Raw genomic sequence first — 17,476 nt, 5'->3', positions numbered from 1 at the left:
TCATAAATACTTCTTGCTTTTGCTTTATTGGCCATTGGACTCAGGGGCACTTGCTTCTGAATCTGATTTTCCATCGATATTATTAATAGCTGCCATCCTCGATATAGCACCTGAACGCTGTTTTCACTGTTGATCTTAAATGTGTTGATCCTTTTCAGACGTTCTTTTATATCATCTTCATTTCTAAATCAATTTTGTTTCATTTCCTAGCACTGTCAGCAGTTGCACTTTCCATTGGTCCCTTTCCCTTCACCATTGTAATAAGTAAATAGGAATGAAGAGAAGTTTCTGAAAACACTTTTTTATATGATTGAAGATTTCAGTGAAGGGGAACTCATTTCACCATAATACTGTAATGTAGGCACCTCCGTAGCCAGGTGGGCAGGAGCAGTAGTGCATAGCACACGCTTCTTGATTAGACCGGGGTTCGAGCCCGTGAGCCACCAAATACAGAGGATGCGGAAAGGTCAGGGAATGACCACCGCATATCCCCGGAGCAATATGGCCTTAGTTGCTAATGCTCCTAAAAACCAAATAACAACAAGAATAACAACTGTAATGTAAAAACCCACAGAATTCTAGTTATCGGTATTATCGCGAATGCATTAAGATCGAGTTTACTACCCGTTTATAACAGATTGTGTAGGCGCCTCCGTAGCCAGTTGGGCAGGAGCAGCAGTGCGTAGCACATGCTTCTTGATTAGACCGGGGTTTGAGCCCATGACCACCAAATACGGAGGATGTGGAAAGGTCAGGAAATGACCACCGCATATCCCCAGAGCAATATGGCCTTAGTTGCTAATGCTCTAAAAACCAAAATAACAACAACAATAATAATAGATTGCGCTAACAGAAAAGCCCAAATAAACCGGAAAGTGCAAATTGTTTTTATGGTCGTAACAGAAATGTGAAATGTGTTTTAGAAAAATATCACAAAGGCATTCAAAATTGATTCTTATAAGGAACATATGATAATGTATGAAAGTGTAGTGCAATTTCTGTTATAAAAATGACCTTTTAGAGAAATAAATGGCTTAGTTATATAGCGAAAATTTCAAATTCCGAGGTCTTGGAACGAATTATCAAAAAAAAAAAAAAAAAGTGTTATTGGGTTCACATTATGATATTTTCACAATACCTCCATTTATTCCTACAGGATGCAAATACGTTTCCTCAATTTTTTTAAGTTTACACTGGCTGGTAAAAAATTACGTAAAGTCAAATTTCCGTAAGTTGGGGAGTGCTTGTACACTGTTAACTGCTACTGGTTTATTGACTGTAATAAAACAGTTATAATGAAGTTGTAATTTTCTCTGGCAGTAGCTATACAAAAACAGCATCAAATTTCTTGACTCTGCCATAACCCCAAAGCTACAAATACAGTGGCAGACAAAAAAACTGTATCACTTGTGAATTTTGCAAATAATGTGTTTTGTGCTGCATTGTGATTGCAGAAATGTTCGAAATGCATTTGTTAGATCTCAGTGAATGAAATCCAATAAAAAGACTCTGCCTGATATACCTAATTGCCATAAATATCTTCCCAAAGGGTAAAATTCATAATTAATGAAAATATAAGAAATCCTGCAAATGACAATCATGACAACCAAACAAACGTTTTATTCCATTTACATGTACAAACTGAAATGACAAGTTAACGTAACAGTATTATGTACTGTAAATGAGCAAAATAAGTCCTCAATATTTTGTTGTTACTCCTCAAGCTGCAATTAGAGCTTTGCAACAATTTGGCATAAAGTTAATCAACTTCTGGATATACAGTTGCCCAATTTCGTGGTACCATACCCTTACAAAGCTCTCCTGCTGCTGATTACTTGTTGGCTTCTTCTCAGCAATTTTAGATGACATTATGTACCAGCAATTTTCAATAGGGTTCAAATGTGGACTGTTGCCGGGTCACTGTAATGGCAGCATTTCTGAGGTATGATTGCACTTTAAGGGAGAAAAACAAGGGAAAACATTGGTGTAAGTAGTATGTTTTAAGCCTTGTGAGACAAGAAGACAAACTTATTATTAAATCTAAATAGCATAAAACGTACAATTTTGCTGTGTGGCAAGGTGCTGAGTCCTGTTTAAAAATGCAGTTTTGGACATCTGTGTGGTGATCCCTAATAATGGGTTTCAGGCACCCCTCTAAGACAGCAGTGTAGGTTTCTGCATTCACCATTCCATTAATAAACTTAATTCGCCCCACCCCTTTGCTTGTTATGCATCCCCCAGACCATCTGACTAGCAGGGAACTTTACAGTCAGTGTTATGCAGTCAGGATGGTATGCCTTCGATTTTCATCTTCTGACATATTGCTTCCCACCTGAGCCATGCAGGTTGAATTTCAATTCGCCAGAAAATACGACGATGTCCCATTGCTCTTTTGTCCATGAAACATGCGTTTTAGCCCAAGCAAGTCACTTCTTTCTCATCTGTTGGGTCCACAAAGGCTTCTTCTTGGGCCGATAGGCATGTACACCACATTCCAAAAGCCATCTTTGGATAGTTTGAGCACTTGTTTCAACACCAGCGGTCACCTCAAAGTCCAGTTTTAGATCTGGAGCACTAGCATGGCAATTATGAAGGCATAGCCATTTCAAATATCGATCTTGGGAAGGTGTAGTCACTGTCTTACGGCCTGATCCGGGTCTTTTCATGCTTTAATTTCAGCACCCGGGATACTGTTGACTGGTGGCAGCCTATTTTATCAGCGATAGCACGCACAGAAAGCCCTTCCTAGGACCGAGCAACAACTGCACTTTTTTTTCTTGGTGCCAACTGAAGATATGGAGCCATGCTTACACCTCCACAAAACAGGATACTAATGAGCATGTATACCCTTCCAATTGTTGTTGTTGTTGTTATTTGGTTTTTAGGAGCATTAGCAACTAAGGCCATATTGCTCCGGGATATGCGGTGGTCATTCCCTGACCTTTCTGCATCCTCTGTATTTGGTGGTGACGGGCTCGAACCCCGGTCTAATCAAGAAGCGTGTGCTACGCACTGCTGCTCCTTCCCACCTGGCTACGGAGGCGCCTACCCTTCCAATGGCTGATGCAATAAAAGCATTATCTGACACAATACCTTTGCTTTGCAACAAACAAAATTACTGTAATCAAACAATATGTTATACATTTCACTACAAATGTTACTTTTTTTTAAGGTGATGCAGTTTTTTTGTCAGCCACTGTATGCTGCTGTCAGATCAAGGAATCTAGGCAGTCATTCTTTCCCATGAGCTAACAAGCACTCTAAAGACACAAAAAAGATTGTCTAAAAGGCAATGATCTCTCAAATTGCAAGGCTTCCACCACATTACTAATAAGTAACATTATAATTCTCTTCTTGAGGAGTGTTACCTATTCATAGTGCAACATGGGGCAACTCGTGGTAGTAGGTTTGCAATTTGGAATATCAATGCCATTCATAGGTCATATAACAGCATCTTTTTTTTTGCCTGTTCTATACAAATGGAAAGAAATCCTCTTATAAATATTTTGTGAACCTACAGGTTGGCTTAGAGCATTCACTAACTGACCTTTGGAAATTTATGTTTTTGCACCTTTTGGCATCTCTCATTTTGTAATTTAAACAATGTGAAATCAGATAATGTACTGAATTAGGTAATATATCTGATTCAATTTTGTGAATCAGATAACGGACTGATAAAGTACCTAGCCTTCCCTTCAATAAGGTGCCAATGAGCACCAATACAACCAATTAGGGCAGTGGACTCCAACCTTTTTGTGCCTACAGGCCACTTGGGATTTTATGAGAGAGTGACAAGCATCAACCACTCAATCTAGAGAAAAAAGTAGCCCAACTAGTGTAAAAAACTCCAAGTATAATAAACCACAAAGTAAGAGGAAAAACAGTAACTTCATGATATGGTAGTGCAGCTTACATTCCACGAACAGTCATGCTGTTTTCTCGTAAGCCTGCTAGTAATGGGTGTAAGCACGATTCCCTCATTAGCTGTGCATATGATACTAGCATATCCCACCAAGGAGTAACCTACTCCTTACAAACACTGTTATAGGCCTTAGCATGTGGACATATAAATTTTTTGTCTCTTTTGCTGGACAAAAGACTTGGTGTTTCCAGGAGGGGACCATGCTATTCTTGCCTGAGACTAACTCAGTCACAGAGTGAAAAAGCCCATAAAAGTTCCTCATGTCATTGACAGGATTCAAACCCAAGCCTTTTCCACCTGATGTGTGTGTGTGTGTGTGTGTGTGTGTGTGTGTAGGGGAGAAATAGTGATTAACCAATGTACCAGCCACAAAGATTTAGCACATGGATAGCATTAATGTACCTTACATATTTATAATCTTATGTATGATCCCTACTCATATTACAGCCTTCAGTATTCACTGACTTCTTTCTGCAAGCACCCAAAAAAAGCTTAGAGGTACCATGGCACCCACAGGCACTGCTTTCGGAACCAATGATTTAGGGCAGCATTTCCCAAACTTTTTTAGTCAAGGAACACTTTTCATCTCACAATATATTTATGGAACACTTACGAAACGGAAGTCAAAGAATTGTTTGCGGAAGCCAAAGAATTGTTTGCTAACATTTTATTACATATGACATATGTGCATCAGGAGCATCTTTACTTCCGATATATGTAAAATCGAAATTCAAATAAGTGCCATAATACTTTCATTTTGGTCTTTTGTTAGTTGGTTCCTGTTTTTTCACTTCAGATTTCTGTGGAACAAAAGGCTGCGATTGTTCTTCCTTACTTTGAAATGTGATAATATTGTGTTCGTTTATGGTTGACCACAAATACCAGAAGTACTTGCTTCTCATTTTAAAGTTCCTTTTTTCAACCATAAATCCACGGTCATTTATTTTAATAATATTTCAAAATACTGAAAATTATCAAAAAAAATTTATACAAGGAAGTGAGTTTAGTTATGATATCGGTTCACTTCTCCCTCTCCTGGAGTTTAACCTGTGTACTCCAGGCTAAATCACATACGAATGGCATATTAGACAACTACAATGCTACTTTTTCGTAGATGTCATCACCTCTATGCATACTTCTCTATGCAAATCCTCCTAAAATAAAGTGTTCCGCGGTCTATTTGATTATTACTCTATGCCAGTATATTAAAAGACACAAAAAAGATTTGTATATTAAAAGACACACAGAAAAAATAAAAATAAAAAATATATATATTAAAAATTATAATGATACAAAAGTGGTGTATACTACAAATATGCAAAATTTATTTATTTTATTATTTTTTTTAAAATTATTAATCACGATTTTTCATGGAACATATTTTGGGAAACGCTGATTTAGGGGATGGCACCACATTATTAATAAGTAATGTTATACTTCAATGCCATTACATTAACTTTTGTGTCTCCCAAGTTTATATATTTTATCTATCTTTTCTTTACCCATACTGGTGATGTTAGTTCCAGGTGTAGTCCTGTGTGTAACATACATAACTATAGTACGTGACAGTTTGAATCTGTATATTCACATAAAAAAATACACAAACCATTATCTGTGGTGCTGGAATATTGGCTGCCTTAAGAAGTTATAATATAACTATTTTTGCTGAAGATAGCTGCAGCTTAAAATAAATTTATTTTATTATTTTTTTATTAATATATACACCATCAGTAAAACTGAAATGGACATCTTGAGTCTGCAGGATGCTGTCAGATCACTAAGTGTTGTCCTTCAATCATGACAGGAACTTAGAATGATGTGTTTTTCTGAATCTATACGCTCTACAGTTGGACATACTTCAGGGTGATATGTAGGACCAAGTACAGAGCATTGGTGCTTCCTCTTGCATCCATAATATCCTCTTCACTTACAGCACAGTAATGGATTGCAACTAAATTTCTAGTGTATCAAGCCTCTGACTCCATCTGCAGTCTCTCCCTCCTGGGATCAGATATCAATTGCACTGAACATGATCGTCAACAAATCCCACATAGATGGTAATGGGTATTGCTGCATCACTGCTTTCACGGATATAATATGTTTTTATGATCTCAGCCCTTCACTTGTCCATTGCCAATATGCTATAAAAAACGAGCAATTCTTTATTTTTAACCTTCTTTTCATGACTTGATCTCTGAAAAGGGAATTCCTGGAATTCCCATGCATGTGATTTGTTGTTATTATTTCACTATGAAACAGTGATATATGCTCCAATACAAATTCATGTCTAAGGGATGAAACATGTCCAATAATCCTGCACCCCTGCCCAAAAAGGATTTTTTAAATAATTCTTCCATTTCTTCAGATCCAAACCCAAACCTTTTCAAATGAGTGGCAAGCAACAAAGCTAATCTTGAAGTTATAACTTCAAGATTAGCTTTGTTGCTACAGGATTAGCTAATCCTGTATAACTTCAAGATTAACTGTCTTGAAGTTATACAGAGAGACAAATACAAAGACACAGAGACAATCTGTCTCTGTGTCTTTGTATTTGTCTCTCTGTGTCAATTTCTTTATAATGAATCTGTAAAAATTAAATAACATAAATCTTAATGAAATTTTTGTAAACATAAGCACAGACCTTTTGATCAACTGGAACAGCTTTTGGTATAGTAGAATCTTTCTTTGATCCTAGTTTGATAGGAAAAAATAAATTACTGCACACAGGTATATCTCTACCAAAGAAAATACATAACAAATGAAGTTATTAAGATTATATTCAATTTCAGTTTAGAGTTGCTAAAAAATCCACTCTGATTTATAATGGTTAGATCACTGATATATCCCTCAAAAAAAGAACTCAAGTGGCATTAACAAGGAGGCCACAAAACTGATCCTGTTCAACTAATCAACTGCTCTAGAAACAGCAGAATAGCCAGAAAATTAGTGAAATACCATACAGCCCATCAAAATATGTTTATATGTTACCACATGTTGTGGGTCGAGTTGCTACTGAAGGTTTTACAACTTTTAAATATAAAATTAATTCACTAAGAGCCAGAAAAAAAAAGTCATCATAAAATCTTTTCTACTGGAAAGAGTGAAGGAAATGAAATTAAAATGTTTTTATATATTCTGAAACAGGTAACTGAAAATCATGATTTGCACCAAAACTTGTACAGCCAATTGTAAAGCAGAAAAAAAAAAAAAAAAACACAAACTGTACCAGCACCTTCTTTGGATGCAGTAAATTGAATAGGAAGTTAACAAGAGTGGAACTATGACAGAATATATTATAATTACACTAATTACATAGACTGCTTGCTAACATCAGAACAGTATATTTACTATACTGTTCTATACTATGTTTGTTGTTTGTTATTTGGTTTTTAGGAGCATTAGCAACTAAGGCCATATTGCTCCGGGGATATGCGGTGGTCATTCCCTGACATTTCCACATCCTCCGTATTTGGTGGGCATGGGCTCGAACCCTGGTCTAATCAAGAAGCGTGTGCTATGCTTCTTGATTAGATAATATAATAATTTCATTTATATAATAATTATATAATAATTTCATTTGATATATAGACTTCTTGTTTAAGATTGAATATCACACCACACAACATATGCCATTCAGCTTAATGATTATACAGGAAAAAGTCAGGAATTTGTATAGGTACCTTAGGAAAAACTACAGTGAAAGTTCAAACTTAGAACCATTTCAGGCCACTCATAAGTTTTATGAGAAATCTGAGAACACGCAACTTGCACAATATTGTTGTCAATGGGGTAACTACAACAATAAGCAGCTACAGCATACACTGAAACAATAGGTGCAACACTGAAGAGGAGCTGACATACTTAAAAAGTTTGTAACTGCAGAGACAGGTACATATACCTGCCAACTTTTGGATATTGAAATCTGGAAAACTTTTAATACAGTTCTGCATACCAGCTGGAACACACCAGAATGGTGATCAAGAGTATTTCTTCCAAATTTAATTATTTTCTACAAAATTATTTTCTTCATTTATACGTTCTAAAAGTACTCTCCATCCTCTTATTTCATTCAGTTATAAACACATAAAATGGCAAAATGGTTAATACTATTTTAAAAATTCACTAGAAAAGAAACCCAACATAAAAATATATGATGTGACAATTATGCTATTGAAACCTTCAATGGCATAATTTTGAAATTCCCCTCCTTGAAATTTTGAATATGGGTAGATACTGCAAAGTAAAGATAACATGCAAAAAATCAGCTATTGATACAATCTGCACGACACAAAAATATTTCAAAAATTGTCATGAAAAGACTGTATGATGTGCTTCTTCATTGGCTACTGGCTATTATGTATTAATAGTACAGGAATACCTCGCATAGCATGGTTAATTCGTGGCAAAAAAATACCGCACTATGCGAAACCGCGCTAATCGAAGTATTATTAGTATGTGTTTTAATGTAATGCGTTCCGACAATTTGATTACGTGGGTCGAGTTGCAAAAATATATAGGTGTTTGTTTCCTATAAATTGATGCATATGAAGTTCTTGCAAAAAAAGAAACTGAAATGATAAAAATGAAAAATACTAGTAAGTACAGTAAAATGATTTTTATTGCAGTATGTACATACCAAAAGAATATAAGTGAAGTATGTACTGTATTTTTATTTTGAAAAATAACTGATCAGCTTAGTTTGCACAGTTTTTTCTTCTTTTTATCTGCATACATCTCTTTATAACATCGAATGTCATTTTGCAATGCCTGCCTTACTTTCATACCTCGTTCGATGTTTGGATTTAGAAGAACACTCAGATAGAAGAAATTACATTTCTTCTTTCTACTCATATTTGTGTATAAAGGCGTAACATTTTTAAAAAATAATCTTTAATAAAAATACACAGCAAAAAATATTTGTACAGCTTACGCACAATCAACGACCTCACCGCTCGGAATCTAGTGTTTACTAATGTATGAATGTTACCAGAGTCCGTATATGATGGGAGTTTCGACAACAGTCAGAATGGCCTTGAATCCATAACGCATTGGCCTATGTGCTGGCATTATAATACATACATATTAAATGCATTGGTGCATAAAACAGTTAATTTTTTTCAATTTGTAAACCGCACTATGTGAGGTATTCCTGTATTTATGTTGTGCTCATCTTTCACCAAACACATGAGCAAGTGCAACAACAAAACAAGCAGCTCACTTGCTCTGTATAATTCTATTTGCATATTATCTTACTATGCAAATAGAATACAAAATCAAAAGTGAGGTTCTTCATCAAACAACTGAATTTGGAAAACATGGTTCAGATTTAACATTTAAAAAATATGAAAAAAAAAAAAAAAAACAATTTAACATATACACTATGTAAAAAAAAAAAATATATATATATATATATATAAAAAAAAAAAAAAAAACTGTACCTACCTACAATAACAGGATCATCCCAATCAACTGAATCATTTCCATCAAAACTATTATCATCACTTTCAACTTCTTCCTGAACAGATGCATCTTCCACTAGAAACATTTCATTTAGCATTAACAAAACTGAATTTAATTTACTAATAACTCCAATCATAAAATTTTTAAAAAAATAAAAACAAAACATCTAGGAATAAGAATGATTTATTAATCTATCCTTTTGGGTTTGTTATGATTGGGAAATGCAAATATCTATAAAAATTTGCAATATTTCCTTAAGTGAACATAAAAATAATCCAACCTATCCACAGTGTTCTCCCCAGGACCTATTGAATGGGTGCACCGCCTGGTGAATTTAACTGACTGCCCGGCTAAAATTTAAGCGATTCTCGCGGTACCGTATGGTACTGCTCACTGATCTCAATCAATATTAATTCGAACATACTATGCGATCGAGGTCAATGCAACAGGAGCATATAATATTAAATTATGCAATTAATTTTTGCTCTGGATCACTTAAGTCACATTTATAAGTAACAGAAAATTTTATAATATTACAAAATATTAACTTCCCCACTTGACTACTTCATAATGCCACCAGGTTGGGAAAACTTTTCTGGGGAGAACACTGTATCCAGGTGATCTAATACACAACTAAGCTATCTTCTATCTGCTCAAAAGATATATATATATATATATATACACAAAGGATTTATATACAGACATTTTGATAATACTCTATAATCTCTCCTCCTTATATCCCTTGATACAGAGCTACTTTAAAATTTCTATGATCCAAAGTAAGCTAAGAGACAAAAATGAGATATAAACTCCGTAACATACCATGTCTGTAATATTAATTACAGTTAACATCTGAAATTTCTGTATATTTCTATACACTCCTCCACCACAATACACAAAAGATCAGCCAATTATTTAATAATTAAACAAAACTGTTTACTTTGTACCTATATTTTAATCCTAGACAGATATTTCAGACAGCATGATGATACAACTTTTTTTTTAATAAATAAAATATGAAATTTATCAATTCATATTTTATACTATTTTATATCTGAAAAAATATGAAATAGATTTTACAAAAGATCCCTCTATAAAATAAATAAAACCTATATACAGCTTCAGTAAAAACGGATTTGTGAAAAATTAATTTGCAGGGAAAAAAAAAAAAAAACTCGGTGAAAGACTTTACTCTGAGTAACTAAAAATAAACTGATATTTTTTAATATAAACAGATTACTTAAAACAAATGACATCTCATACCTTTAGCTGTGACATCATCAATTACTGGATCTGTAACTTCTTTTGTATCAGAATTCTCCTCCAATTCTGGTGTGTTAAGACTACATAAAAAATAAATAAAATTAAAATAAACAGTAATACTATAACAGACAGAAATAATATCTTCAAAAGAAAATTACATATATACATGTGCATGCAAAGCTATTATTGACGTAATGCAAGTACTCATACACACTATTCACATATATAAGGGCACCTGCATGAGGACAGACTTTAAATACATAGGCTAAAGAGCTTGAGAACTAGATGGGTACCTTAGAGAGGCTCTTATTGAGAATTTTATGGCACTAAAGGAAAATAAAAGGAAGGTGAAATTTTCATGGCATTACATGACATTAAAACCAAAGGAGAAATTCACACTAAGGGGAAAGCTGCCTTTGTGACAACTTAATCTGGTCTACACATGGATACTTGAGGCTGAAGATGTAAGAAAATTTCAGTGCTACCTTGAGCCCTGAAAATTATAAGACCTAGCATACCAGCAGGTCTTATAATTTTCAGGGCTCAAGGCAGAAAGGCTCCCCCACTAAGTGAGTAGTATGGTTTTAATGCAGTTGACCCCTCTTCAATAACCACCACTTGTAATGGATGAATATTCAGTTTACATTTCTTTTGCCAAAAATTTGGTTCCAAATAAGCAAAAAAAAAAAAAAAAAAAAAAAAACAGAATTTTTTTAGAACAACAAGGACCACAAAACAATGAATTGCTAATTCAAAAAAATATATTTATTAAGCAATAACTTAAAACTGAAAAGTATAAAAATTTGCATAGTTGTTATTCTGAATTAATGACTTATAAGGCCTCTAGCTTCATTGCACTGCATAGCTAATATCAGTAAAGTAAACACGTTCCAATTTATTCGGTAAAAATAATGAGAAAAATGAAAATAATGTACACAAAGTGAAATGTCTCTTCTATGTTGCCCCTGTAGCAGCAGCTCAGTTAGCATAACACTGTTTGCCACTTGTTTGGAAAGGTCTGGATTTGATTCCCATCAATGATTGGAAGACTAAAACCCTCTTTAACTAAGGTTAATTGTGTATAACGTGCAAAAGCAATATGTTATTAGGTGTAAATAGAGTATATAATATGTCTGTAACTGCATACTCTTTGGTTGGTTTGCTGTTTACTGGATGAAAAACTCACTTCCAGGAGAAAAGACCATGAACCCCTCACCTGAGACCAACTAACTTAGCCAGGTTGTGAGAATAAAAAAATAAAAAATAAAAAAAAAGTTCATTAAAATTCCTTGCACTATTGACAGGATTCAAACTTTCCTTTTCCAGTCAGTGTGGGAAGATGGTGATAACTGCAGTGCTACCTGCAAGTGCTCAATAGAGGCTATAAGCTAACCAATCTCAGGCAGATGAAGTCAGATTTTTTCCCCATATATTATTCTGGATTTTTTCAGCCAGCACAATATGAAAATCTGCCCATGAGTACCAGAACAAAGATCACAACAGAGCATCTACATATGAGCAAAGGTGACAAATCCAGTTTGATTTTAAACATTTAAATAATTAATAAATGATTGATTATTAAGTTTATAGAAAGCACAATTCACATAAAAACATTTTTCTTAAATGAATCTGTCTGTATTCTTTGTTGTGTGACTGCTGTTCTTGCATTGAAATCAAGGTTGTTCACTAAATGTACTATAGAGTTTTGTCAGTGGTGATAAAACTTTACCAGTCTATTCAAATCTGAAGTTAACTCATATGAGTTCTTAAGACAGGATGGTGGAACTCGCAATTCATTCCAACAAAATGCCAGATGTCAACATGGCCTAATTCTCCTATTGTGTTTCATGAACAATATTTCTGAAAAACAGTGGAGGAGGGAATTAAATTCCTTAAGAGGCCATGGTCTGGACAGGGTGGTAGGAAAGTGTGCATATTTCCAGGTTTTAAGGATACATGTTTCTATAGTGAATATATGTTTCTGATTAGTCAGCAGTACTGTCCTGAGATTAGCATCACACAATTCCAAAAAATATATAAATATTTATATATTTTAAAATAATCTTCATATTTTTAATTTTTACTAGGTTCTAACTTCACTAGCCCAAAGTTTTTTAATATTCTTTTAGTAATGCTCTATGTGGGTTTTGAAGATGGAGTCTAAAAAGATTCAAAGAAACTTAAATTCCAAAAATACCCTAACAGATTGGCCATGGACAAGACTTTTCACTAGTGACACTAGTGAAAAGTTGATGTACTGAATTTTAGTTGAATTCAGTGTCAGGGTAAAGAAGATAATATAATTATTAAAGTTTGAGATGGCAGAAGAAACTTCCAACTTACAGATCCTACACTGCAAAAATTAAGCAACACTGACAGGACTGAGAGTACAAAAGTAATCTTTGGTAAACATTTGAATTTAATCAAAAATGGAAAGTTACGAAAAAGATATATACAGCAAAAATCTTAATTACTTGGGCAAACATTCAGAAATGTAAACTACCACAACCACTAATATTGCAACTTTAACTCCCATTATAGAACTATCAAAGGGATTGCTTCCCCTCCCCCCCCCAACCAAAAGTACTATAATATAAGCAGGACTCCAACTCACAGGACTGATCATGGGACAAGAAGAAAAGAGTGCTAAAAACAGGAGATAGCACTATAAACAAGAGTGTAATTTTTTTCTTCTCTGCTACTAGTTTAACACCATTTATACTCAGCCTTAACCCCCTTAGTTACTTGACTACAGACTAGTTTATACCTGCTTCAGGCTTCTGTCTCATGATAATTTATAATCATCCTATGCATTTTTCTTCTCTGCCACTGGTTTCATCTTTCCATCTAGCATTCTGAACCTCAAAAAATATCTCTAAGTTGGTGTGAAAGCCTAGTAGCTTCTACGATTACTTCCCTGACTGGTTCTCATTTAGAATTTGCCATTGATAACTTAATTAGTTGGTCCCACTGCACAGAATTTAAATTCTGTCTGAGACGACTGCAGCCACCTTTATGAAAGCACACGCTCTCCTCTTTGCCTCTGATAGTAATTACATCTTTAAGTAAATCCCACATTAGTATTAGTAATGGGCACATGGTGCAAGGAAGCCTATGGCTCATGCTGCACCAGCCAAAAAAAATAAATAAATAAATAAAATAAAATAACAAAAAATAAATAAAATAAAATAATAAGAATAACAATAAATTAATAATAAGAAGAAAATTAAAAATATATATATATAATAATAATAATTAATAAGAGAAAAGGAACTGGACAACCTATGCATTTCCCTCCTCCCTTAGGTAATTATCCAGCTGACCTTTGAATTTTCACACACTGTCAACCTCTACCACCCTTGCAGATAAACTTATTCCAGTAATTTATAACTCGCTGGCTAAAATAAAACTTCCTGCAATCCAGTCTAAACAACTCCCCCTATAACTTGAAATTATGGTCCCTAGTTCTAGAATCATTTATAACCACGAAAATTTCGTCCTTATTCATTTTGCTTATGCCTCTCGGAGTCTTAAACACCTCAATCAATTCTCCTCTGAGGTGCCTAATTTCCAAGCTCTCCAACCCACGTATTTGAAGTCTTTCTTCATATGGACACCCTTTTGCCAATCTCACCTGGCAAGCTACCCATCTTTGGACCCTTTCAAGAACAATATATTTCTTTAGGTGTGGTCTCCATACTTGAATACAGTATTCCAAGTGTGGTCTAACAATAGCCTTATATAATGGGATTATGATGTCCTTATCTGTTGTTTGTTGTTGTTTGTTTGTTATTTGGTTTTTAGGAGCATTAGCAACTGAGGCCATATTGCTCTGGGATATGCGGTGGTCATTCCCTGACCTTTCCGCATCCTCCGTATTTGGTGGTGACGGGCTCGAACCCCGGTCTAATCAAGAAGCGTGTGCTATGCACTGCGGCTCCTTCCCACCTGGCTACGGAGGCGCCTATGTCCTTATCTCTACTAGCGATTGTTCGATAAATCATTGATAGGATACCATGGGCCATCCTCGCAACCAGTCTACAATGCTCGGAGAACTTTATAACTAACCATATCGTAATACTAAAGCAACTCCGCCAAGTGTATAAGTTATTTTGGGGTTACTGTTCCCCAGGTGTAATACTTTACACTTTGCTGGATTAAAGCATAGCTGCCATTTTTCTGACCATCTCTGAAGTCTATCTAGGTCATTCTGAAGAACATCAATACACTGTGATCACTGCCATCTAGTGGACCATTAGGAAACTGCAGATTTATCTGCAGTTTCCTAATGCATGAATGGTAGGGTTATTGCTGGTAATCAAATCAAGAGTATTGTTTTCTCTCACTGCATCACTAACATACTGGTACAGAAAAAAGTCGCCCAATAAACATAAAAATGTTTTGCTACTGTGTCAGTAACAAATTACATTTGCAGTGTCAATCCAATGATGATATTCTGGCTTATGTTACCCATCTATGGACAAATTCAATGGAAAAGTTTGGTGAAACTCAAGCAGTTGCTCTTGATATTTCAAAAGCTTTTCATCATGTTTGGCATAAAAGTCTTTGAAATAAGCTTCCATCTTATGGTTTGCCAAATGTTTTTGTAATTGGGTATCCAATTTGCTCTCTGACTGCTCACTGCGGGTGATGGTAGATGGCTGTCTTCTAACTTCTCCATTAATGCTGGTGTTTCCCAAGGTTCAGTTGTTTCTCTCACTCTTTTCCTCTTGTATATTAATGACTTTGTTCCATTGACTGGAAATCCTATCCATAGTTTTGCTGATGATAGCACATTGCATTCCACCTACCAGTTTGAGAAATCTTGCCCTGTACAAACAGCTTCAACTTCTCAAATATCCACTACCAATTCCTTAAATGCTGATCTCTAGGTAATTTTCCAGTGGGGCAAAGACAACTTAGTTGATTTCATTCCTTCTAAAACTCAGTCTTGTCTTGTATTTCACAAAAAGGATTCTTCTGCTCCTATGTTTATCTTCAATGACACTGATTGCTACACAAGATCATATATCTCTATTGGGGATTACCCTAACTTCTAATCTCTCTTGGCATAAGCATATTACAAATACTGTATTACTTCCTCTGCATCTAATAAAGGTGCCACCGTAGCCAGGTGGGAAGGTTGTTGTTTTGGTTTTCAGGAGCATTAGCAACTAAGGCCATATTGCTCCGGGATATGCGGTGGTCATTCCCTGACCTTTCCGCATTCTCCGTATATCTGGTGGTGGCGGGCTCGAACCCTGGTCCAATCAAGAAGCGTGTGCTACGCACTGCTGCTCCTGCCTACCTTGCTACGGAGGCACCAGGTGGGCAGGAGCAGCAGTGCGTAGCACACATGCTTCTTGATTGGACCAGGGTTCGAGCCCGCCACCACCAGATACGGAGAATGCGGAAAGGTCAGGGAATGACCACCGCATATCCCGGAGCAATATGGCCTTAGTTGCTAATGTTCCTAAAAAAAACCAAATAACAAATAATAGCATCTAATAAAAGGGGTTTCTCTTTTGCTCTCAGCATTACTTTTCTGCAAAACAGCTGTTCACTCTATACAAATCACAAATCTGCGGCCTATCATGGAACATTGTTCCCAAATCTGGAATTATACCCCAAAACCCTCTCTCGGGCTTCTAGATTCCATTCAAAAGAGGGCAGTTATGTTAATTAAAGACTAATCTCTAACAGAGTCTCTCCACTCTGTCTCATAGATGTTCTGTTTCTGCTGCATGCCTTTTTTATAGATACTTCCATGGGAACTGTTCTTCTAAATAGGAGAGACTGCTTCTACAGGGATGGGACACACTTAAATAGAAAGGGTGCAAGAATATTTGCTGACGCTATCGAGGCAGTGTTAGGTAGGTCGGAAAACTGCTAGCTTGGGGGGATACAAGGACTAATAGATTAACAGTAGCCACTAGCAGAGGTGAAAGCGACTCTTGCACTGCTTCTATTGGAATGAGCAGCAGCCTGGAAAACAAGATGCAGGATATTTCAGAGATTGCTGGGAGTCACTGCGGTACAAGTAAACACATGGGATGTGTTAGGGTAGCTAAGAATAGGAACAGGTGCGTGTATACTTGTGTGTACACCAATTCTAGGAGTTTGGTAAATAAATTTGATGAATTTTAGATATTGCTCAAAATATCAAAGGCAGATATTGTTGGGATATCAGAAATGTGGTGTCACACAGATATAAGGAACGCAGAACTGAAATTTGGGGGAGTACAATGTGTACAGAAAGGACAGACAGGATGGGAACGGAGGAGGGGTTATACTATTAGTTAAGAAACACATAAAACCCAAGGAAGTGAAGCCAGTCGACATCGCTGGACAGTGCAGTGTCGAGTTAGTTTGGTGTGACATAAGCATTGGGAGATCAAAATTGAGAGTAGGAGTGTGCTATAGGCCTAATGACTCTGATGAGTATAATAAGAAACTGTACAGAGAAATAGAGTGGGCCAGTAAATCAGAGAGTCTTATAATCGGGGATATTAATTTCCCCCATATTGACAGGAATTTGAGGGTTGGTCACTCACACACTAGCAAGGCTTTTGTGGATTTATTGGATGATTGTTTTCTACATCAGCATGTCCGGGAGGCAACCATAGGGAGTAATACTCTTGATCTGATTATCAGTAGTGATTCTTCATGCATTAAGAATCTGCAGATAAAGGACCACCATGTGGAGTGATCACAGTGTGCTGAAGTGGGATTTACTCAAAGAGGTAACTACCATCAGGGGTAAAGGGAAGGGTTTTTGCTTTCGTCTGAGACAGTATTTAAATTCTATACAAGGAATGTATAGAATTTAAA

At 35.7% G+C, this 17,476-nt stretch overlaps 1 protein-coding gene across 1 annotated transcript in view; it reads right to left on the bottom strand.

Annotated features, from left to right (window-relative positions):
• The window catches only part of RIOK1 (RIO kinase 1), a 133,774-nt gene that overhangs the window by 94,832 nt on the left and 21,466 nt on the right, over positions 1-17,476 (bottom strand). Inside the window, exons 2-4 of the mRNA XM_090389101.1 lie at positions 10,646-10,725; positions 9,365-9,457; positions 6,564-6,613 (exon numbers count right to left, since the gene is read on the bottom strand). Coding sequence (XP_090245227.1) covers positions 6,564-6,613; positions 9,365-9,457; positions 10,646-10,725 — 223 coding nt within the window. The remainder of the gene's footprint in view (positions 1-6,563; positions 6,614-9,364; positions 9,458-10,645; positions 10,726-17,476) is intronic.

This window comes from Mastigoproctus giganteus, chromosome 14 (genome assembly GCF_048544385.1).
Source record: "Mastigoproctus giganteus isolate SK-2022 chromosome 14, ASM4854438v1, whole genome shotgun sequence".
Taxonomy (NCBI): Eukaryota; Metazoa; Arthropoda; class Arachnida; order Uropygi; family Thelyphonidae; genus Mastigoproctus; species Mastigoproctus giganteus.
Note: the sequence above shows the minus strand (reverse complement) of the source record. Positions and strands in the feature narration are given on the sequence as shown.